This window comes from Podarcis erhardii (genome assembly GCF_964252035.2).
Source record: "Podarcis erhardii genome assembly, chromosome: 7".
NCBI lineage: Eukaryota > Metazoa > Chordata > Lepidosauria > Squamata > Lacertidae > Podarcis > Podarcis erhardii.
In genome coordinates this window covers 30,984,846-31,009,854 of record NC_138511.1, presented here as the reverse complement: position 1 = coordinate 31,009,854, position 25,009 = coordinate 30,984,846, and the positions used below count along the sequence as shown (strand labels likewise).

Sequence of the window (25,009 nt, the reverse complement as noted above, 5' to 3'; positions counted from 1 at the left end):
TATCATGTTTTTGTATACTAAAGTCATTATTAATTTCTTTATTCAGTTGCCATAAGTAATATATTCCTGGTTGATAATTAGTTCACTTCCAGTACATCTTGCTTTTTTGTGCTTTTCATCATTCCCACTGTGGCTGGAATCCACGCAGTCCTGTGTGTGAGCAGGAGGTATTTCCAGTCACACATGGGGTAGGGACATTGTCAGTTGGCACAAAGGCTGTCATGCCTTGTGTGTGCCCCCCATCCCCCCCCAAAAAAAATCCCCAGTTCACATATTTTCCACATGCAGCCAGTATTTTTACAGGCATGAGTAAAGTTTTATCAAATGATTGTGTGTTTCATTTTAGCACCTTATGTAAGGAAACTACTAAAACACAAGAACTGGAGAAAGATCTTTATGAGAAAAATATTGGTGTGAAGTAAGTTTTCTTTTATCTTCCTTTTGAAGTTATACAAATACTACATAAATGGAAATGCTACCTTGAGACTGAGTTTTTTAAAGTGTTTTATTATAAAATGGCATAAGCTCTCATAGGCCGCAACCTCCTTCATCAGATGCTGAGTTGAAACATGGATATTTTGTTATATTAATAGGTCAGGCAAGAAGAAGCAAAGTGGATCTCCTACAATGTCTGCAATGTTTATAACTTTCACTCTTGTATATGGCTCATTACTTAGAGCCAGATTTAACCGGGTTGTCACTAACTGAATTCTACTACTAAAAGACAGGGACTAAAGTTACTATTTAATTTCAGTGAGTCTGATCTGAGCACAACTTGGTTGAATACAATTCCTCATATTCTTGCTGGTGGTAGTAGTCAGTAAAAATTTGTGCTTTCTAGCAACCCTGACCCTCCCATAGAGCTGATGTAACTAAGCACTGAGACAATCAGCAGATTGCGTGTCTTTTGTGGGGATGTTTTATATAAGGTGCAAACTATGCAGTAAATGTTTTGGGTGAAACTGACTTGGTATCTGATGATGTTTTTAATTGCTAAACAGATATTTGTTCAAGATACTTAGTTTATCAATTCAAAACAAGCATTATTATTTGATACTAGCCTAGTGGTCTATTCCTTATGCTAAACATAGATTGGATGCAAATCCTTGCTCAGCCATAAAGCTTACTGACTGATTGGCCAAGGTAATCACCTCTCAGCCAGCCATGATGCCTTTGCTCTTTGTCCTCAGTTGGAGGCAGTAATGCTTCCTAATACCAGTTGCTGGAAATAACAGGAGAGGAGAGTGCTCTTGTGCTCATGTTTGGTTCCTTGATTTCATACAGGCATTTGGTTGGTGACTGTGAGAACAGGATGTTGGACTAAATGGGCCATTATCCTGATCCAGCAGACTATGTTCAGCTCACAGGGTTGCTGTAAGAATAAAAAAAAGAAATAACTATATATGCCATCCTGAGTTCTTTGGGAGAAGGGCTGAATAAAAGTGTAATAAATAAAGGATTTTAAGTTGGCATGTGGTGACAAACTTTTTTTAAAAAAAGCGAACTTGTATATTTTCAGGCTTCTACAATTTTTAAATCCTTTGAAAGCTGTTGATGGACAAGATGAGACCAAGGTATTTCAATTAACTGTTGCTTTTGGCAGATCATAAACACTTTTGGACCGTTAGTGCCATTTAAATATATAAATGAGCTTTTAGAATTTTGGTTTGTTTATCTAGTTTTTTGAATCGATACATAGTGTACCTGCCACTTCAGAAATTGCTACACACACACACACACACACACACACACACACCTATTTCACAAATTTCTGGATGATCTCAAAACTGTCCACTAATGTGCTTTCCGGATTGGAACAGGAGGACTATTTGAAAATAGAAAGCAATTTCGGGTTATCTTAGAATTTGATAGCTGAAGGTTGAATATGTTTCAGAATCCTAATTGTAGCACTGGTACTCATGAAATCTTAGTGATCCCATAAATGACACAAATTGTTTTGTGCTTTTCCTAAAGAAACAAAAATATGGAAACATTTGCAGTGAGGTAGAACATTTTAATGCAAATCATCATGTATCCTGTCTGTTGCAGACTTGTGTTTGTTACCTTTAATTTTAGAAGCTACAAATGAATAGCAGTGCATTCCGTCCTGCTGTCCTTAATAAAAAAATGGAACCGTGTTTATCTCTTGAAACAGCACCACTGTTTCCAACTCTGAAAAAGGTAATATTCACTATATGATATATAAAAGCAGGGGTTGTGTATTTGATTAAATTCCTCTAATACTGAAAGCTCAAAATTATTTTTTGAAGTTGAGCATGCTCTAAAAATAGCACTTGTTTCTATTGCCATCTTCTGCATAATAGAATCCCAGTAATTCATTGAGGTCACCACAAGGCTGAATGTCAATTTTGGAAGAGGGCATGGAAGACCGAGACAGCAGTCCTACACACTTAAATGGAAGAAGGTCCCATTGAACATGATGGGGCTTGCTTTTGAATAGGGATTGTCCTGTAGGATTGTCCTGTGAGTTTAAAATTGCTGCTTTACCATGAAGCTCACTAGATAGCTATGGGCAAGCACCTTGCACTAAGCAGCCTGACAGGATGACCATGAGGATAAAATGGTTCAAAGTGACACATTGTAATAATATGTCCTAATCCCATAGATATTGCAACTTACTATCTCTGAACAACAACTATGAAGCTTTGCAAAGCAGAGCAAGCTAGCTGTTGATACTCTGCCCATAGCTGTCAACGTTTTCCTTTTTTAAAGGGAAATTCCCTTATTCCAAATAAGATTCCTCGCAAGAAAAGGGAAAAGTTGACAGCTATGACTCTGCCCGCCCCGCTTTAATACATCTTATGATAGTGGAAATAATACATTTTAAATATGATGTAGCCCATACCCAGAAATTGCATTGCTTATGGCTTTTTACCCATTTGTTAGCAGCAGATCTGATGAGCAACTCAAAAAGGTTTAATTGGTAATTAAGGCTACAACTGTGTGCTTGTTTGCACTCAGGTGCCGCTTGTTTCAGTGGAATTTGTTAGCTTGGCAGGGAATTGTTTTCCAAGACTATTAATAGTTATAACTGTGCTTAAAACTTGGTCCTGACCATAGCTGGTGCTTCTCCAACCCCTGCCACCCCTTAATCCTGTATTGATTTCTCATATACAGAATATTCAATAACCCAGACTGTTTAAACCACATGCTGTCAGCCATATGTAGGCTGTCAACCAGTGAATCAGTATACACCTGTAGTGGGTCACCTGTGCATACACAGGTTGTGGTCTCCACGGAGATTCTGCAGGAAGCAACTCACATTGCTCCCTTGTTAACAGGAAAACTGTGGCTGTGTACATAGTGTAGCTTCATTTGATCATCTCCGTAAGACCGAGTCTTCTATTTTAAGCAAATATATAAATACAGTTGATGCATTTTCCCCCCTGGTAGGAACTTCTAAGGAATCAGTTCCCAGGACCTAATCATGTACAGTCTTATTCGTGGCCACCAATAGCTCGCGGATGTGATTCAGTTATTATCTCTCCTGAAAACGATCCACTTCTATATCTTCTGCCAATTATTACATTTTTGCAGTCAAGAAGTTGCTATGTATCACTGCCAGCTCGGAGTGGTGTAAGTAGGATATTCAGTTTATTCCCAAATACCTTCTTTGTTGAAACCAAGTCTTGAAACAGTGTAGGCTTGGATTAAGCAGTCAGAATGTGTGGTGCTTTCTGTGGTTGCTTTTTGGATGTGGGCTCTGCATTTGAATGTGCATCGCATCACTTCTGAATGGGACTATGAGTGGCAACAATCATCTTAGTCTCCAACCAAATGTGATGTAAATGGCCATTGTAACCATGTCTTAAGAAGCCGCTTAGAAATGCAGGAAAGATAGGGAACGTGGGAATGCTCTAGCCTCTGATTTGAATGGCTAAGCCTAACTAGTTGCCTGCCTAGATAGTTGTATCTAGAGACCCTTAGTAGTAGATGTTTGAATGTGCTCAGCTCATCCAAAGCTAGCTGCAAGCAATAGAACATGAGATTAACTTTTTAAAAGTTGTGATAACATATTCTTCCTAAGGGATGCCATAGAGTAAAGAGAAGGATCAAACTTTATCTGTGTAAATGCCTCTAGTTTGGGGGGGGCAGGGAGTTGACAGGGAGGGGGAACTAGAACCAAACAGGCTTTCTTCAGGCATGCATAATTGGCATTAACTAAATATGCACGGGGGGGGGGGGGTGGGCAATGAGAATGAGCATACATACTAGCTTTGTCCTGCCATTATTCTCATTTCCCTCCATAAGCTGGAGAATGACTGACTGGAGTAGGGAGCTTCCATGAGAGCAATGGCAAAAGGTTTGTCTGGAGCTAGTGTGCTGATCCTTTATAGCAGGCTTCCTCAAACTCTGCTCTCCAGATGTTTTTTTGCCTACAACTCCCATGATCCCTAGCTAGCAGGACCAATGGTCAGGGAGGGTGGGAATTGTAGTCTCAAAACATCTGGAGGGCCGAGGTTGAGAAAGCCTGCTTTATAGCATCCCCTTGCATGTTTCACTTAATAACCAATGTGCACACTTCATGAGGGTTATGCACAGCAAGCCATTTGGAGGGTTGAGTAAGCATGCAGCAAAGAGCAGGCCTGAATGAAAGAGAGGAGTTTTGTAGAAACAAGGCTGTTCAGAGTCTATATCACCGTGTGATTTCCCCACTCCCTTCATGGATTTTAAATATCTTGGCTAGCTTGCATTACTTTGAACAGTGAGTTTTCTTTTTAAAGAGATTTTCTGACTGATAAACCTCTGATTCATGGAAATGTTTCTGCTCTTAGTATGAATTGATGTCTTGTGTGTGTACATAGCCAGTGGCATTAATCCTGTGCCCAGGACAGAAGAAAGCAGAACTGGTGTTTGAGTTTCTGGAAACTTACAGCCATTGTTCCAGGCCTATTCACCCAATATTGCTCTTACTAGGAACAAATAAGGAAGAAATACAGAGCACAAGAATTCCAAGAGGATGTAAGCATAACATGATCGTTAATGCTGAAAATATGATTGAATAAATTTATCTGGACCATAAAGGAATAGCAAATATAAAATGCAAATATGCAAATATGGTATAAAATCATACAGTAACATTAACTTATTAAAGTGGTCTATCACAAGTGTGACTAAATCATTCTTATACAGTTTCAGTGCCACAAAGCGAAAATGAAAATATTGCTTTAAATTGGCAATTCACATGAACTATAAAATCCATATAAAGATAACCAATTAACTGCAGTTTACCAGGACATGTATACTTGGCATCTAACTTGTGTTATGTAGAAAAAGAGGGGAGGGGAGAAGCTGAATTCATCAAAGCTAATTGGATTTCACATTCTTAATTTGTACCTTGCTATGCAGATGTTTGTTCCAGTTGAAAAAGCAAGTTAGAGGGTTATTACTTTCCAATTGTCTGTAGCCCTAGAAACAGGAAGCTGCTTTTTAATACAGAATTGGTCTACCTAGCTTAGTATTGTCTACACCAGGGGTCAGCAAGGTTTACCTTGCCTGGGCCAGTTCACTCCAGTAGAGATCCCTCCGTTGGCCGGATTGCACACTCACGATTTCCGGTGTCTGCGTCTGCGCAGAGGCAATTTCCGGTGCCGCGAAAGCGAGTCGCCATGCTGTGCCAGTTTAGCGCAGCACGTAGGGACTCGCCAAGCAGGCGGCTCAGTTTGGGGGCAGCTCATGGGCTGGTTAAACGGCCCCCATGGGCTGCTTGTGGCCCACGGACCTTAGGTTGCCTACCCCTGGTCTACACCTACTAGCAGTGGCTCTCCAGAGTTTGATGGGAATCTTCTTAACCCACTTGGAGATGCCAGCTCTTGAACCTGGAACTTTTTGATAGCAAAACACCTACTTTGTCACTAAGCTACAGCACTTGGTAAGTGCAAATCACTTCTAGGTAACATAACAGGAAAGCTTTCATAAACAAGAGAACAGGTTCTTTTTTCCCTTGGGTTGTCTGTGGGTCATGAATTATTAGCCAGCATGCGTGTAACTGGAATACAGGCTAGTAGTTTTTGATGATACTTTCTGCTTTTTTGAGATTTCAACCAAATAATGTGACAACTTCCTTACAGGTGAGGTCCTTATAACAACCCCATATACCCTTCTGAGGTTGCTTGAATATCACAGCTTACTGTTCCTCAGGCTCTGCCATCTTGTGTTTGATGAAATTGATGTGTTGTTTGCTGAAGCCAACATAGAAGTAAGTGTGGGTTTTTGCACATAAGATAAATGTGCTAAGATAATGTGAACTCAAAGTATATTATAAAAAAGATACAATCATAGTTGCCCCTAGCACAGATTGTGCTTTCCCCAAAAATAGTCGACTATACAGTACTGCTTATGTCAAATATACATTGCTAAAAAGTTCTTCCTGGTGCGGAACGAGGGATTGCCTGTGAACCAAAGACCTAGTTCCACCCAAAGCAGCTAGTTGATTAGTATTGTAAGTTAGCTGTCTTCCCATCACCAATTCTGCCTGTAGTTTACCCATATTATTACTTTTAGCAGATGGAAAAGATAATGATGGGTGTTAATTCCTGTTTTATAGATATTTCGTATTCTAGAATATTACAAAACAGCCTTGAATGTTGAAGAGAAAGAATCTGCACCTCAGCAGATCGTTGCTATCGGAAGGCACTGGAGTAAAAACATAGAACGCTTAACCAAAGAGTTCATGAATGATCCATATGTTGTGATCACATCCATGGAAGAAGCTGCCATATATGGCAAAGTGCAACAGGTAAAATATTAGGAGCTTTATAGCTCTCTTACATATTTGCTTTTGGATTGAAGACTAGGCTCTGCACAGGTTCACTAACTCTTGCAGGCACAAATTATAAGCATTGTGGCCTTTAAAATACTAAGTGGAATTTGGAGGTTGAGATTGGCTATGTACAGAACAAATCCAGTTGGTCAGACCTGTTGGTTAAGAAGCTGGAAACTTTAAGGGTCATAATAAGAGTAACTTCCTCAGTTCTGAGAATAGTATCAAGAATGGTTCCTATGAAACCTGCTGGTTTAGCTATGATGTGCAAAAATAGGAGGATAAGAATGCTTATTATGTGTGTATGGTTTCTTGAGCTGGTTACTTGAAAGTAAGATTGAAAGGTGCTCATAAATTTTTCACAGAACAATTTCATTAATTTTCTATCCCAGAAGCGCTGATTAAACAAAAGTATAAATCAAACTATTGTGGAACCCCATCTTCATGTTAAATAGGGTTAATTCAGCATCTTCATATAGAAGGTTGTAGCCAGTGCTAGTCCTACTCAGAGTAGACCTATTGACATTAAAGGGCATGACTAATCTTGGTCCATCAATTTCAGTTGGCCTATATTGTTGGATACAAGCCATGGGTATTTTTATTACCTAACATAAAGGGGAAGCAGAAGTGAAATACTTGGCTTTTATAAAGAGTGATTTAATTTAACCTGACACATTTGAACTACATGTGACTTCTAGGTGGTGCAGCTTTGCCTTGAGTGTGACCGAATCTCGACTTTACTTCAGTCATTGGACTTTACTCCTACTAATGTTCAGAAAACATTGATTTTCACCAGTTCAGTAGAAGAAACAGATATAATTTACAAGGTATTTCCCCCCTAAATGATACAGTCCAAATTGTTTAGAAAGAAAGATTCTCCTCTTTTCTATTCTGGTTAATGGATAAATACATAGCTGAATAGGCAATAAGAGGGTGTTGCAAAAGGAAATGGTTTTATTTCTTATTTGAAAAGCCAGCTTTTCTAAGCTTTGCATAAGGCATATGAAGTGTTGTCATATGGGAATCTCAAAGCAGGAAAAGCTAATCACTTCCAGAAAGGACTGGTTTCCTCCCCCCACCCCCAGTGGTGAGATATACTCCAAATCTGATATCAGTAGTCTTAAGTGGTCCATTGGAGATTTTAGGCACTTGAGCAACTCCCCTAATGACTTTGAACTTGCATTACTCAAAAATGCCAATGCATTACAACAGAGCCAACCAATTACGATTAGTTGGCCCTTTGTAAAAGAATTGTGGGGTGAAAACCCGGACCCCAAATACTGCTTTCTCAGCCAGGATGCAAAATCTCAGGTACTCCAGGGTGACACTGTTTTGCTACAGCAGCAGATAAGGTTGTTTTGCCTGCAAGTCCAGCAGCAGGACTGATCAACGTTAAGGCACTGGCTGAGATCCCACCCACATCGCTGCCACTTGCTGGCCCTGGTCCTCCACAACAGGAGCCCAGATCAAACATGAGGGGCAAGCAAGAGGCGTTGGCGGCGCCGGGACTGTCTGCCTATGGGGCTGCCTCGAAAGCAGCAAACAGAAACAGCTGGGGTTCAAAGGGCAAAGATTGATAACAGCACCCCGAGCCCTTTCACTCTCATGAATACGGCAAACAACTCTTCAAAAAAACAAACAAACCTTTGCTTTTGAAGCTGTTACATTATTTTGTTTGCTAGAAATAAATATTGAACTTGAGGGGTAATTCAACTAGCTTAAAAATGTGGCAGAATGGTGTGCCTGTGTCAGAGAGACAGACAAGGAAAATAATAGGCAGGAGATGGTTGCCAGTGGCTTCTGAAACCACTGCTTGGTGTTTCAATCCTCCCCACTTTGGCACTGTTGACAAATTATACTGATGAAATGAAAGCTTTGGCTAACTCGGATAGATTTTTGCATTGAAGGACTCTGCGTGCCATTGAGTTATTCAGAATAAACCCCATATCTCATCGTTCTTTAATTTGAGATAAAAGCAACTAAGATTAAAAAATCTACGGTGAAAGAAGTTTTCTTGCACTCAGGCTCTGCTTTGTCAGAGGCATGAAATCTTCGTTTGCAGGAATAAAAAATAAAAAATTATTAGGTAGGAGTTTGACAATGAGATTCAAAAAAATGCAGTTGCTGATAATGAGAGTTCACATGTCTGTTCAGTTGGTACCCTTTATGCAGCAGCCAGCAGGTGATAGTGTGGCTAAGAGGAAGGAGTTCAGAAGTGGAAAGGAAAGGAAAAGACCAAGGGGCCAGCCTTGGTTGCCTGTGTTCTGAAACATCCCTGAAGGGAAGGACAAAAGTCCTGGTATGACTAATAAGGCTTTGCTTTGTTTGTGGAGTGTTCCCACAACAACCAAAGTCACTGTGTTGCTTCCCTTGCTGCAGGGGATGAACGTTTCTTCGGGCTGCAAAGCAGTAAGGCAGGCAACAGGGAAGGCACTTCTGGGTTGAAACAGCATAAATTGGCAACACAAGCAGTGCAGCAAAGTTTACAGAGGCAGCATTTTCACTGCTGCTGATAGGTACAAGATCTTACCAAGGAATTGATAAGCATTCCAAATGAATTGGTCTTTGTCTCCTTATTTCACAAAAGGCCATGTATTTGTTTGATATATAAATGAATATAATCATCCAGGGACACATTAGCCTTCATTTAAGGGGTAAATGAAACTCACCCTTTTTAGACAGTGATGGCCAAACTTGGCCCTCCAGCTGTTTTGGGACTGTAACTCCCATCATCCCTAGCTAACAGGACCAGTGGTCAAGGATGATGGGAATTGTAGTTCCAAAACAGCTGGAGGGCCAAGTTTGGCCACCACTGCTTTAGAACGTAGAAAATAAAAGATGACTCATGACCAGACTTTTAATTCTGAATGTAGCAGTGTTCCATTCAGTTTGTTTGTTTGTTTTTTAAATCAGAGCATTGTTCAGTAATTATACATTTCTTTTGTAATCCACATTGTTTGAAACCATTCTCTTTTTTAATTAGGCAGTGGAGAGCACTTCAATATTTTGTTTGAAAATGCACCCAGACATTGGATTTCATTTTGATTATGTTTTAGAGCAATGGAAGAAAAAATTTAGCTCTGGCACACATGTTGTACTAGGTAAATATATTGTTTTTCTCACATATGCTTGCTCTAAAACCTTTGTCAAAACTATAGTGACTCTCAATCTCTTTCATTACAATTTAATTAGATGTATTATTTGCTATGTTATCATTAAACTGTTCAGATAATTATTGTCTCCCAAAGTGACTCACGTAAAATAAAAAAAAATTAAAGGGGGGGGGAGGTTGCCATCAGGTTTGCAGGCTACAGTTTCCAGTTCTAAGCACCCCATGTCAAGAAGCATATTGACAAATGAACATGTGCAGAGGAGGGCAACCAAGATGACTGAGGGTCTGGGAACCAGTTCTTATGAGGGAGTTGGGAAGGTTTAGCCTGGAGAAGAGAAGACTGAAAAGGGATACAATGGCCATCTTCAAATATCTGAAGGGTTGTCACATGGAAGATGGAGCAAGCTTGTTTTCTGCTGGTCCAGAAAGCAGGACATTAACAAATAGATTCAAATGACGAGAAAGGAGTTTCTGACTATACATTAGGAAGAACTTTCTGCGTGTAAGAGCTGTTTGACAGTGGAATGGACTCCCTCAAAATGTGACTAGATGGCCCTTTGGGTGCCTTCCAACTCTATGATTCTATGACTTTAGAAAGTGGTTGCCTCTCCTACCCTGGAGGTTTTTAAACACAGGTAAAATAACCATCCATCAGGTATTCTTTAGCTGTGATTCCTGTGTTTCAGGGGGTTGGATTAGCTCACCCTTGGGGTCCCTGCCAACCCTACAATTCCATGATTCTATAAAAAAGACAAGACACGCTTGGGAAAGGGAGTGAAAGGAGAGTAGGTAGAGGAGGGAATTCATTCTTCAAGGTTAGAGCAAAGTGCTGAGCTACAAGCATTTATATCCAATTTAGACCCGGCTGGTTTCCCTTTGCCTGGTCATCTTGCTTAAATCTCTGTTTATGTCTTTTGTTCCTTTGACTGATAGCTGAGGCCAGAGCATCCTTTTCCCTTGCTTCTGCAGCCCCAGGATAACAGGCAGTTGACATCCTGTATGTTTTGGCAAGAAGGGAGGAAAAATGCCAGGTACAGTGGTACCTCAGGTTACAAACGCTTTGGGTTTCGAACTCCACTAACCTGGAAGTAGTTGCTCCAGGTTGCGAACTTTGCCCCAGGATGAGAACAGAAATCGTGCGACGGCTTCATAGTGGCAGCGGGAGCTCCCATTAGTGAAAGCGCGCCTCAGGTTATGAACGGTTTTGGGTTAAGAACGGACCTCCAGAACGAATTAAGTTCGTAAGCCAAGGTACCACTGTATCTTGCAAAGGTTTTTCCAGTTTCAGACTTGGGGCAACATGGTATCAAGCAGATTATAGCAATTTATGTAACATAAAACCCAGCTAAGGATTAATCAGTTAACTAAAAAACAGGGAAATTATGATAGAAAAGTTCCTTGTTTGTCTACATCATTTTATGCTATTCCAAGTACTTCTGATTGATGATTTTTATACAGCTTGCGACATTGGTGATTTTTATCATTACCAGTACTGTCATTTTAAATAGGAGAGTGATAGGAAAGTGATTTGCAGGAGCCCTCCTAGAACTTGAAAATCAGATGATGAGAAGTATGTGCTGGTTAGGAGTGAAGTAATAAATTAGTGTTGGTTTGGGACTAAATTAATGTTGGTTTTGCCTTGCAGTGGTTTTGAATTATATGTTTTTTGGTTTTGCTTTCCAGTTTTAACCGATGACTGCATAAGAACCTTAGGAATTACTGATGCAACTCGGGTCGTTCATTTCAGTTTTCCTGCATCTCCAAGAATTTTTGGTGCACGCTTATACTGTTTGTCTGATAACTTCCAAAACTCAGTTGGAAAGGTTTGTACAAACCAAATGAACTGTTTATGACTGCGGAAATTTCAAACAAAAAATCTCCCCTTGTTCCCCTGCCCCTCCTCTATCCTAAGATTCTGCCTGTGATCTTCATTCCTCCAGCTCCACCACTCTTGATCCTTCAATTTTTTTCTCAAGGCGGTTTTCCTGTTGTCTTAGTCCTCCTAACTCCTGACACTTTCTCCCAGAATGCTCACCTGTTTACCTCCAGGCCTATTTCTTCAGTGACATTAGATTAAACCCCTTTATTCCTAACTTAAATTAAATTTTAAGTGTGCAAGTCTATCTGCTGGGATTTTGATCATGTTGCCATTTGCTTCCCTCCCTCTGGTGTCTGCCCCACTGTCAAAATTTTGGTTGCAGGGTTATTGGAGCAGGGACACCTCTTTTACTTTTGTTGTTGTTAACACCCATTATAATACCTGATAATAAAAACTGAAGGCAAATGTTGCATTTTCTCCCCCTTGCGAAGATTTCGTCTCTGGAAAAAGAACAGCCAAATGCAAAATCCATCTTGCTATTGACAGAAAAGAGTGCACCCCATGCTGTTGGAGTAACGCATTATTTAAAACGCACAGAAACCAACATTCCACCTGAATTATGCAACTTTACATCTGGAGTGCTGGAGGCCAAAGAAGACAGAAAGAAAGGAAGACCTCTCTGTCGCTACCTTAAAGCATATGGAGTTTGCAAGTAAGAAAATACCTGTTAACTTAGCAACTAGTTTCCTACCTTTAAAAAGACAAAGGGAAATGAAATTACTTATTCAATTCTTAAATGATATGATCACTTAATCACTTGGCAAAAGCAGATTGTCAGTTGTATGGCACAGGCATTCCTGTCAATGCTTTGCCAGGGCTATCCACCTGTTCCTCACCACCACATTTGGATAACGCAAGGCAGAGTGGTCGTGGTGGTGGGAGGAGAAATGGCTTGTTCTGCTCTAGAAGAAGAAAAAATGCACAAGGAAAGAAGTGGCTTAGAAAAAAAGGTTCTGCCTTAAAATCCTGTGGAGAGGAAAAGGTTCCTTCGAGATTCTATGGTGTGAAATTTATAAGGTAGGGTTGTGGGAGAAGCTTGATGGACCATTGATCTCTTTGGAAAGATTGGCCCAAAATAAAGATTGAGTTCTGTGAAACAATTTTTTTAAAAAAATTAATAAATGTAGAAACAACTTTAGTTTTTTATATTGGGAAAATTATTTCTTTTTAATGAAAGATTTTATTTGATTTTGGCAGAAGTTTATTTAGGATATCTTTTTCTGTAGACAAAATTTATATAGTGTTCTGTGAAATTTTCCTTTTAAAATGACCTGCATATGATTTTTTTTTTAAAAAAAAATCTGGCATATGGGGGGACTATTCAAAAATGTATTTTTTACTTGTTCTCTGAGACTGTTACATTTATACCAGCACCCAGAGTCTGCATCCTTCAGCAGTAGCTGGAGAAGGCATAGAGACCTTATAAAGAGGAAAATGCATAACTTGTAGACCAGGCTTCCTCAACCTTGGCCCTCCAGATGTTTTGAGACTACAGTTCCCATCATCTCTGACCACTGGTCCTGCTAGCTAGGGATCATGGGAGTTGTAGGCCAAAAACATCTGGAGGGCTGAGGTTGAGGAAGCCTGCTGTAGACAGTTGTATTGTGCATTAACAAAGAGAAGGCAATTCCTGGGGTGATTATTAAAGCACTTGGAAATGCGCATGCTGCATTTAGGCTGCATGAGCTGTACCACCAAACTACAGTCCTTTCGATTTCTCCAGGGAATCATGTGGAATTTAAGTGAGCCACCTCCTGTATGGATGGCTACTTTGGGGCTTTTTTTCTGAATTTATTTCTCATGGTGAACTGGCGTGCCCTAGTGTACAGTTTGGGAATTACAGCTCTTGAGTTTTATGAGTCCTGCATTCTGCATTTTTTCCCTGCTTTCCATGGCAGTTATAGGGATGGTTGTCATTGGCGTCATTCTTGCAAGCAACCATAAGCCAGGGTCAGAAATAAGCCATGGCTTTCCATGAGCAGCCAGGGTACTCTTGCACAGATGCTCCTGCTCTGCCTTGCCTGCCTCTGGAAGAAACAAGCAGTGAGGCTTGGTTTAGCATTGCCTGTGAGCTCAGTTTTTCACCAAACAAATCACAATAAGTCACCCAAGGAGATAAACATCCCACAAGTAGTGGGTCATATGTAGTGTTAAGCGAAACCTCATAGTCTGTCTCTTCCAGATGCAGACAGGCGGGCTGGAGTGGAGTAGAAGTTCTTTCATCATTGAGTACTGGCATACTGCACAGGAAACTGTGGTTTATTTCTGGCTAGGGCTTACTGTTAAGTACAAAGCAGGCCAACAGATTCCATTTACAGGTGTCACCCCATTTAAGCATGATTGATTCACCCATGACTGCATATATGTGTGGCACCTGGAAATGAATAATTCAAACCTGGAAATCACGGGAGAGAGCTGGAGAGTCATCATGGCTCGCAAGGAGACATTCCCTGGAGCCCGAAGACGACGTCAGTGAGGATAGAGGAAGCCCAGAATAAACCAGAGGTGCAGCTGTGCTTTGTTTATGCTTCTCAGCCTAATAGCTGATGTGGAAAGGTGGGGTAGTGCTTTGCTGCACATCTCCCATCCTCCTGCCAGCTCTAAAGCTTCAATTCTAGTTGTGGATATTTTTGGATACAGTATTTTTGGTATGGATTGAAGAGACAGTGACTTGGACACACTTGGAGCCAGTGTGGTGTAGTGGTTAAGAGCGGTAGACTTGTAATCTGGTAAACCGGGTTCACGTCTCTGCTCCTCCACATGCAGCTGCTGGGTGACCTTGGGCCAGTCACACTTCTCTGAAGTCTCTCAGCCTCACTTACCTCACAGAGAGTTTGTTGTGGGAGAGGAAGGGAGAGGAGAATGTTAGCCACTTTGAGACTCCTTCGGGTAGTGATAAAGCAGGATATCAAATCCAAACTCTTCTTCCAAACTCTTCTTGCAATGCGCTCTATGTGGGGCTACCTTTGAAGGTGACCCAGAAACTACAACATATCCAGAATGTGGCAGCTAGACTGGTGACTGGGAGTGACTGCTGAGACCATATAACACCAGTCCTGAAAGATCTACATTGGCTCCCAGTACATTTCCAAGCACAATTCAAAGTGTTGGAGCTGGTTTTTAAAGCCCTAAATGGCCTTGGCCCAATATACCTGAAGGAGCGTCTCCACCCCCATCGTTCAGTCCAGCCACTGAGGTCCAGCTCTGAGGGCCTTCTGGTGGTTCCCTCGCTACGAGAAGTGAGGTTACAGGCAACCAGGCAGAGGGCCTTCTCGGTAGTGGAGCGCCCTGTGGAGCGCCCTTCCATCAGATGTCAAGGAAATAAACAGTTATGGGACTTTTAGAAGACATCTGAAGGCAGCCCTGTTTAGGTAAGCTTTTACTGTTTGATGTTTTATCGTGATTTTAATGTTCTGTTGGGAGCCGCCCAGAGTGGCTGGGGAAACCCAGCCAGATGGGTGGGGTATAAATAATTAATTATTATTAGTAGTAATAATAATAATTATTTATTTAAAGGTGCTTAGAGGGTATTCCCCACTTTACGTGTTTTCACTTGTGCCAGGAATGTAACTCCTGACATAAGTGAAGAGTCACTTGTATTCTTGTCACCTTCCTGGCATTTGCTCTCTTAAAATGCTGAACTCTTTTTTATCATTATTCTGTCACAGGAATAAGAAACGCTGTCCAGATCGACATCGAGTTCATTTACAAATAGATATGCTACAAAAGGTAACAAATGAAACTTTGCCTGCAACTGGAAATGTAACGGTAAGTTAGTAGTACGGCTTCGTTCTTGCATCTTGAACAGATGCTCCAGATAATTTCTTTTGATCCACTGATCACAGATCTTCTGTCTTCCCAAACTTCATTTTACATGATAAAATGAATTTTCCTCCTCCACTGAAAATCTTTCACAGATGATTTTCCCCCCTCCCCTATAGCTGTTTATGCTGGCAAAAGTAAACTGAGCTTTCTTTCTGGAAACTGGACTGTGTTCAACACTGGGGAACTGGAGCAGCAGTCTTTGTAGTTACTGTAGGAAGATACCTTAGATTTCCCCCCAAATTTCTGAAGTACCTATGGTTGCAAGCTGCTGTGTATAAATCAAAATAGACACGGGCCTTGTCATCACTGTTGTAGTATATTACTCAAATTAGATGTGAATGTGGAAGATCCGTGTTGTTAACAATCCATCTGCTGCAATCAGGCGGAAAGTGGGGCAAAGCAGCACTCAGTCTGATTTTAAGCTCCAGAGCAGAGTGCAGCAGTCAGGGGGCTCAGACTCTCACAGCCCTCTTTCAAGGTATTGTTCGCACTTGGGGAACTAATGCTGGAAGAGAGCCTGGCTGAGAGGTTTGTTGATTGGTGATACAGCGAAGGAAGCCTTGGGGGAATGCAGTCTCTCACTTCCTCCTTTTCTCCTTAAAATGGACCACTTTCCTTACTTGCACATTCTGTATAATTCCAGTAGGTTTGGATAAAACATACAGAGGTCCTTCACTTGCATGTAGTTTAGGTCTCAGAGACTCGGCTCGTGTGGGAAAGAGAGGGAAGGGAAACAATAAAAGAAGAAGAGATTTGTTAAAAGTGCCAGAAATGAGGCCAGAACATGAGAAAAGTGCACCCTCTACATATGCAAGGATGTGGCGAAACCTTTTGGAATGTTTATTGCAAGATATGTTTTACATGTTGGTATGAGTTTTCTTGTTTGTTATTATTGCAATCTGAAAAAGAAGAGTGCTGGAAGCAGGTGAATTTAAAACAAACATTTAAATCCAGTGACTTGGGATTTGCTAAATAGGGATGCCTATTTGCTAAAGTTGCAGCACTCCTTTTCACATGTATTTTCCCCCTTTCAGATCCTCCCTCTTTTTATTGTGGATGCCACAAACTACTTTGGCCGCATTGTCAGTAAACAGAAAGATCCATATGCAGCTCTTGCCGATGAAGTGAATGCATATTATAAAAAAGCTAAGAATCTTGTCCCTGCTGACCCATTAGAGAAGCTAGCAATGTATGGATTACGTGAAGAAAACACTTTCCACAGGTAAAATGTTTCGCTTCTTCTGCAAACAAATTTTGGTATAATCTAGCCTAGCGGTTTTCTATGCCAGTAAAAGCTATTCAGACCTAGGCACAGAGATGTACAGCTAACAATATAATCTGTACAACATAATCTGTAAATGTTCAATATTTCTGGATGGATTGCTTTATACAGGCTTGCTTGGATCCCCCACTACTTTCTTTATGGGTGCCCATGGGATCATCTGGGAAGCACGTAGCCTCAATATAACTCCCATAAAAAATGTAAACACAAACCTTTAAAGATAGATTTGTGCTGGAATGGCTGGTACAGGGGGAAGAACTGTGTGATCCAAATTCACTGGTGTCATAGGCACTGTACAGTGGGTGCCTGTGAAGTCATGAAGTCTCATTAGCAGAACTCGCCAACAATGTTGCTGCTACAAGGAAGGGAGAATTGCATTTTAACAGCAGAACTGAACTGCAGTTTTAGTCCTAGATTTCTTGAAATCTGGAAGGAAGTTTACGAGTATAGCATCACCTCTTAAAGATAAAACTTCTATACAAACACATAAGAATTCTGTTGGTTTAACTTACCTTATATGTTGGAAATTTTTTAATTCCCCTTTCTACCATTCTGTTACAGGGTCCAGGTGCTTGAAGTACCATCCAAGGGAGAGAACTCTGTATTTTATAGCGTTCATATCAAATATATAGATGAAGGCAGATTTGGTGAAGTTCAAAATTATAAATTGCTTTGCTTACCTGAACAATTCCAAGCTTTGCCCCCTCAAGCAGTGGAATTTCTTGTTTGTCGAGTTAAACCCATTGATAATGAAGTGGAGTGGAATCCAAAAGTAAGTTTACTCCTTTTTCTTACCTTCATTTGTGTTACGGTAAACAGAGAAGTCGGTGCCTAAACTTGTTTCAGTGATGGCCAGCTATTTTTTTGTTTCGTTTTTTTAAAACAACTTTTTGCAGGTCACTAGCTTGTATTAAGTAAAACATTTGATATCTGAGGATTTTTCTTTTTTGTTAGGTTACAAGATACATTAATCAGATGATCAGAGGGAAACCTCATGAAGCAAAAATAGTACTTGCTTTGGGAAACACAATTTGGGTGGATCCAGTGGTATGTAGCAAAACATTAAATATTTTATCTTAACTGCCTAATAAATTCCGAAGTGAACTTCTTTTAAGTTGGTACTGAGGAGTCTTCCTTCCTTCCTTCCTTCTTTTGAATATGGGATACTTTGAATGTGGTATGAGATACTTGGTTTTCTCAGGTTTGCCACATTATACCACTTTGATCAGCATGCCCCCGGCTTGGTGGTTGTATTATCAGGTGGTTTTGCTGGGATATTATAGATTTAAGGACCGTGAAAAGAATTATTCACTGAGGTTTGGTTTAGAAGTCTCCAGGACTGCTATCTTAGTATTTTAACAATGGATAAACAGATTTTACAAATGGTTTGGAAAATCTTCCCAAACATTTGAGCTGCTAGTTTTTAGAGGAGGCATTATTGACACAGCACAGTGGGCAACTTTGATTTTAAGAAGCACTTAGCCACATCTGTATTAGCGATGAAAACATTAATAATTTCACTGGTGGGAGATTTCTGTGTCCAAAAGCACAGAAATTTTGGCAGGAAATTTTTGCAATCCTTACGGATCATCACAGAGATATTGAAATAGAACTGGGTTTAGCTATGCTCTCTTTATTTAAAGGGTGCAGAAAAGATCTCCCTTGTAAGAATCTGATAAACCACCTCCTTGTGGCAGCACACATGCATCTGGGATTAGAAAGATGCAGTCAGATGTACCATTCACAAGTGGTGTGATAGGGTATGGTACTTGGTTTGACTGTGGTGATCAGTAAGGATTGCAAAAACTTCCTGCCAAAATTTCTGTGCTTTTGGACACAGAAATCTCCCACCAGAGACAGACCAATGTACCAATCTAAGCCATATCTAAGGGCTCTACTCTAGTTGATAGTTGCAGCAGAAGGAAGGAAGATAAGGTCAGTTTCATAGTCATAACTAGGAAGTTTGAGGGATGAAGGAGCTGCAAACTAGTGGTGTGAAAGCAAATACTACTTATTCACAATTAAATTTCAGGTTCGTGTCACCAGACTTCTAGATCTGAAAACGTCTATTAATGAATACAATATTCGTTCTGAGATCCTGTCTACTGGAATGGGAACTGACAACCCAGATCACATCAGTGAACTCCAGAAGTTATATAGAGATGCTGAAATGGTTCAAGAGGAAAAGGAATTACCTGCATTGTAAGGGAGTGACTTCAATTTCTTTTTTTAAATAATGAAACTTTAAATTTTCAGCTAAAGGAAGTGTGTGTACTAAAATTAGAAGGTAACAGTTCAATGACATATTGAGATCATAAGAGAGGCTAAGGGATTGCATTAGCTGGCGTTCTGTTCTCCTTAGTTTTATACCACTTACATTTTAATAACATCTGTTTAGGTAGTTTTCAGGGGTGTTGCAGTATCATTCTCAAACTGGGCTTGATCTGTTTGAGCATTAATTACTTGGTTTGATACTGGTTTTACTGTATTTTACAGTTTATGATGTGAGTCACCTTAGGATGGCTATATAGTCCTTGAAATGCAATGTATAACTAAGTTAGTAGGGCTTTTGCTCTTGGATACATATGGACAAACTACTCTCGCTATTCTGGTAACCTCTGTTGTTGAGCTTTCACCACATTTTCTCTGAGAGCTCTCCTTGTTTAATAGATTCAGTTCCAAAACTTGTCTTGGTGTGGAATGTCTTGAGTGTCCGGGGTGGGTGTAGCTGGTTTCTAGTGTGCTGGAGTCTCCAATTAGTTTCTAAGGCTGAGATTGACTAGAGAGAGAAGGAAGCTTCCCTCCTAGGTGAGTCCTTTCCCAAGTGTCTCTGTGGTGATTCCTTTTTAAACCAGAAGTTTGGGGCGGGCTGCATTTGAGCAGGGAAAGGCTGTTTAACCCTTTCTTCTTGTGTCATTTTCTAACTCAGAATCAGTGTGCCCAAGCTTCTGTTGCACCCAAAGGTAAAAATCTTTGCACCAGAGGATTAAAAACAATGCAGGGAGTATAATTTTTGAGCAGGAAAATGACACAAGTAGAAAGTATTTCATTATCCTTCCTCATCACAGCCTTTCTCCACGCAGACATTCTGCCCCTAGCTGGAGGTTTAAAAAAGCAGGAAGAACTGCAGAACACGTTGAAGCCTAAATGTGCCTTATATTGGCTGGAAACCAACATCACTCGGTGTCTGGACTACTGCCCATCCAATGAGTAAAATGTTCTTTTAAGCAAAGTGCACTGTAACATCTCACACACCCCTTTTAGGATACATCCTCTGAAGTATGGGGTGAGTGAGCAGGCCATATCTCCTTCACAAAGCATCTTGGACCAGGCTACTCTCAATTCACAGGCCTCCAAAGAACAAGCTGTATCCAATGTGCAGAATGATGTGCAAGAGGGTGATGTTATTATAAATCAGAGTTTTTCTCAAGAAACTTTACAAAATCATCATGGTAAGTATGTTGCCTTGAAAGGACCTTTATGATTGATTGATTGATTGAACGTGTGTGTTATCTCCAGATAACGGAAGGTGGCATACACACACTGCCTTCCATGTCCAATTTATCCTCACAACAACTCTGTGAAGTAGCTTAGGCTGAGTGTTAGTGACTGGTCCAAAGTCACCCAGGTGGCTTCATGGCTGAGTGGGGATTACATTAAAAGAGTTGGCTTCAGAGCCAAAAATTAATATGCAATAGTTTAAAGGGTGCAAGGTTATAGGATGATATTAAAACAAATATGGAACAACAAATAAAAACTGCTGTTATATTTGCAACAAAAAACAACAGTAAAGAAGATCGCACATATGTGAAGGGAAGTAACAGGTTTAGGGGGAGGGAAGTGAGGGCATTAACTGAAAAATGGTTAGATATATATGGGACCTAAGAGATTAAGGATGAGGAACCAAAAGGAGACAAATATTAAGGAATAGTAAAATAAGGGAATCTGAGAAGAATCATACAAATGAAAATATTAGACTCAAGGTTTTGTTATATACTGTTTTGTCTTGGATTTTAAGTCTTCTGTTGTAAAGATAGTACATAAAATGAATAAAGAAGTGTTACCCTGAACCCTAGCTTGCCAGGTCCAACACCCATCCCCCTGGATAGCAAAAAGCGTCAACCAAAATTATCATTCCTGGGGGCAAAGCGTCTGCTTCAGGCAATAGAGTTTTAGACTTTTCAGAAGCCCACTGTGAACCGCTCATAAAGCACTTTGAGGGTAAAACTGCTCACCCATGTAGCAGTCTTGATGCCACATCCACATTTACTGCAGTCTCCAGTGAGGTATCCACTACAGCAGCTGCTACAACTTACTCGGATTTGTTTCGGTGGATGTGGATGAGGTCCTTGTGATGATGTAGCCAGCAACATGCCTTCCCGTCCTCCTTGCCTTATTAAAGTTTGCCAGTGAGATATGACCAAGTGGATCCAGGGTGTAGCCAATGCATCCTTGTGGGAGGAAGTGAAAGGGGCAGTGATCTGATGGGCTGCAAATTCCCCCCTTTTTCAGAAAAGTTGCAGCACAAGAATTGCAAGTAGTCTTGGATAAAAGAAATAGTCTTGAACCCATTTCAGTCTGGATTCAGGCCTGGTTATGGGATTGATTCAGCCTTCGTCACCCTACTGGATGACCTTTATCAGGAGAAAGATGGGAAATGTGGCCCTGTTACTCTTTCTTGATCACTTAGTGACTTTTGAAACCATTGACCATGGGATCCTTCTGAAGTGACTTAGTGCTAGGAACCTTCAGGGTGGATGTAGGAATCAGACTTTTAGTGTTGTGGCACCTCCCCTTTGGAATGCCCCCGCTTTGAATATTAGACAGGTTGTCTTTTTGGCACCTACTGAAGATCTTCCTCTTTCAACAAGCCATTTAAGTTAATCTTTTCCAGGCTGTATCTGTATTAGAATTGCTTTTAAGGAGTTTTAAAGATTTTTTGTTTGTTCTATTACTTATTGTTTGTGCTCAGGATAGGCAGATATAAATTTAATAAATGGAATTCAACGTCATACTAATATGATTGTTCTGTCAGCACACTCATTTATGCTTGCTGGGTGGAACCATCCCCCCCCCGTGTGTTCTGGGGTGGGGGAGGGTACTACTGATCCTCCAAAGCCAATTTGGGGGTGGGCTAGTGGAACTCCCTGTGCTGGCTTCCACTATCACAAATGTTAGCTGAATCTTGCTCCGTTGTAATAATAATGAATTGCACTTACCAGTTGCTTTTTTTTGTACAAAAAGTAACCCAATGCAGCTTGCCAAATGTGAAATCTTCCAGTTGCCCAGATAGCTTTACTGAAGTCCTGTATTTACAGTATGTGCTGTGTAAAATTAATTTGTTCTGTCTTTCATTTAGACAAAATGACTGCAGCTAAGAAAGCAGATGAATGTCTACAGCCATCTCATGAATGGTATCAATTTTAATTGTCATTCCCAGTCCTAATGCCTTGAGTGGGTAGCAGGATTTTTTCTTTTTTCTCCTTGCCTATCCCAGACCGCCAAAGGCAGTTTCATGCCATTCTTAGAAGAAGTACAGGCATGGGCATTGGCAAGCCTTAAAAGAAAGGGAACTCCTAAGCTTGGTAGGGACAGTCTCTGTGAGTCCTTGTGGGTGCTTGAAGTACATAGTGTATTTCAATAAAACATTACCAAGGTTAGGCTGCACTGGGCTTTCTAGGCTATGGCTACAAGCACCTGAAGATGGGCCATAGTGTTGGCACCATCTAAAGCCGCAGAGCTGCTGAGAGCACCCCTATATCAAGCATGTATAGTTCAGCCTTGAAAATATGAAGGCCTGGGTGCTGATAGCTGGTTCTCTGGAGGTATGCAGAAGGACTCTAGAAAGCAGTGGGTTGATGCCCCCCCCCCCGAGAGATAGGAACAGGTGAGTTGAAACTTGAGTCCTGGGCAGCTCCAAAGTGCTGCCCCTCTAGCTTTTTTTCTGACCTTGTCTAGAAAGTGTTTGAAACTCCCATTGTTCTAGGCGCATTTTGCAACACAGAATTTCATTAGCGCAAGTAGTTTCTGAGCTCTGGGCACAGTACTGCACCTAAGATTTCAGATTAAAACTGCAGAGCGGAAGGAAAGGAGGACCCTTTTCTGCCTCCCCACTTCCAGCTACTCTCTGAATACTGGAGAAGAGACCCTTTTATGAATATTAGGGAGGTGGGCAGGGGAAGATTAGACCATGTGGAAAATGAACATAATATTTTAGCTGCAGTTCGTTCATTTTCAGTCTTGTATTGTTATAAAATAACGCACCTAGTCATTCCATTGTTGCACCCATAACCTAGCTTTAAGGTGCCATTTAGCGCCTAGCTTTCATATCTGTTACTAACACTGTCTATAAAGGGAAGCTTCTTCTTTCACTTAGCTCTCTCATCTGTTTCATTGCTTAATTTCTCTATTCTTCAACTTGTTCTGACAGTCTTTTTCTCTCCCATCTGCAGCTCTCATCTTCTTGTCTGTTTAATATATCAAAAGTCTTTTTTTGTTATTCTGAATGCTTTTTCTTTTTGTCAGTTTGAATCTGCTTTCTCCCTCAGATCTCCTAGGCACTGTTAGGGTTATTAATGGAAGCAAGGAAGCCCAAATCAGGGCACCAGACCATCAGTGGCCTGAGACAACTGTCAGGGCCTCCTCTCCCCACCTTCCCTAGGGCTGTCTAAGGACATGGGCTCTGGGAGAAGGCAGAAGCAAGGAAGTCCATTTCAGGGAGCAAGTGCTGGCAGCTGGTCCTGGCAGGGCGCCCTCAGTGCCCTAAGAGAACTGATGGAACAGCCCCACCTTCTCTGGGAGTCTTTAAGACCTTTGTATCCCGAGGTAGGGCAAGGAAACCTATGCCAGGGAGCAAGTACCACCAGCAGCTGAGAAGCCCATCAGTCAGCCAGAGAGGAATCCCCTGCACTATAGTTTATACCATTTCTTTGTTTTAGTATTTTTAAGTGGTAAACTGCATTGGGTCTTGGCAGGAAACAATTGCAATTAAAACATGGAACTGTTTTCTGGAGTCCTCCTGCACGCTCTAGGAAAGAGCACCCACTATGTGTGAACCAATTGCCCAGCCTGTATATATGATAAAAGTTTGGGATCTGTATGGTCTGTTACAGTTTTTTGTTTTGTGGGACAAGGGTATGTATGAAAAACCAGCTTCAGACATATTTCCATTGCAGAGCATTGCCGTGAGGGGGACCCTTAATGGAGCTCCATCACCCCACCCCCGCCAATATACATCTTCAAGCTCTTCTGTCTAATTTGCTATTTTTCCTCTTGTAATGTTGATATTCTTTTCCACATGGGGGTTGAGTCCAACCACAGCAGTTAACCAGATGCTCCCGAGAAGCTCACAAGAAGGGCCCAATGGAGAAAGCCAGCCTCAGCTTTCCCAGGCATCTGCTAATCGGAGGTAGGCTGCTTCTGAAGAGGATGTGCCTTTATTGGCTGTCACTTTTGGCATTATCAAACCTTTTTACTATATGTTGTAGAATCGAGCAGTAGCATTACATGGCTTGTTAACTGAATTACTCCCAGGATATTGGAAATTCCTATGTAGAATCCATTTTAACCACTGTTTTTCATTTTTTTTAGCTTCTATCCATCAATAAAATGGTTTGAAAAGCAGGATGTTGTTGTTCTGAAGATAAAATTACAAAATATTACCAGCTACGACTGCAAGTTTTTCTCCCAGAGGATCATTTTCAGGTAGATAGGAAATATTTCACCAAAAAGGATAATAAAAAATGATTTGTTTCTGTTTTCAAACTAATGTTTTAAAATACTGCCAGTGCTTCTGTAGAAGACAGATTTTATTTGGCTGATATGGAGCTGCAGAAAAATATCATCAAAGAAAAATCAGCTTGTGTCCTTAAGAATGGCGAACCTGTCATTACCCTTGCAAAAGAGAAGGCTGAACCTTGGTGCAACTTGCTGAAGCACAAAGTAGGTTGGACATTCAAAAGTGGCTTATGGATCTTAAAATATTGGCATGGTAGACTGAAGTATTCTGAAATGTTCCTTCCAACAGAATCCCCACGTCTCCTTTGATTTTGATTACTTGGATTATTCTGAAGAAAGAAGTCCCTTTTCTGCTGGTAAGCCACTAATTGCATTTTGTGTATACATGCC

General features: G+C 40.8%; 1 protein-coding gene across 6 annotated transcripts in view; it reads left to right on the top strand.

The window, feature by feature from the left end:
* TDRD12 (tudor domain containing 12) overlaps positions 1–25,009 on the top strand; it is a 66,061-nt gene that overhangs the window by 11,033 nt on the left and 30,019 nt on the right. For 5 of the 6 annotated variants that reach the window (XM_081870786.1, XM_081870789.1, XM_081870785.1 and 2 more), the window contains exons 11-32: positions 347–418; positions 1,520–1,574; positions 2,077–2,181; positions 3,415–3,597; positions 4,827–4,983; positions 6,093–6,220; positions 6,569–6,760; positions 7,483–7,611; positions 9,768–9,885; positions 11,580–11,719; positions 12,207–12,427; positions 15,444–15,543; positions 16,635–16,822; positions 17,444–17,654; positions 17,837–17,929; positions 18,915–19,084; positions 20,147–20,334; positions 22,242–22,296; positions 24,192–24,290; positions 24,473–24,586; positions 24,670–24,823; positions 24,909–24,975. In XM_081870786.1, the coding sequence (XP_081726912.1) occupies positions 347–418; positions 1,520–1,574; positions 2,077–2,181; positions 3,415–3,597; positions 4,827–4,983; positions 6,093–6,220; positions 6,569–6,760; positions 7,483–7,611; positions 9,768–9,885; positions 11,580–11,719; positions 12,207–12,427; positions 15,444–15,543; positions 16,635–16,822; positions 17,444–17,654; positions 17,837–17,929; positions 18,915–19,084; positions 20,147–20,334; positions 22,242–22,296; positions 24,192–24,290; positions 24,473–24,586; positions 24,670–24,823; positions 24,909–24,975 (2,939 nt within the window). The remainder of the gene's footprint in view (positions 1–346; positions 419–1,519; positions 1,575–2,076; positions 2,182–3,414; positions 3,598–4,826; positions 4,984–6,092; positions 6,221–6,568; positions 6,761–7,482; positions 7,612–9,767; positions 9,886–11,579; positions 11,720–12,206; positions 12,428–15,443; positions 15,544–16,634; positions 16,823–17,443; positions 17,655–17,836; positions 17,930–18,914; positions 19,085–20,146; positions 20,335–22,241; positions 22,297–24,191; positions 24,291–24,472; positions 24,587–24,669; positions 24,824–24,908; positions 24,976–25,009) is intronic. The other variant, XM_081870790.1, reaches the window with a different exon arrangement.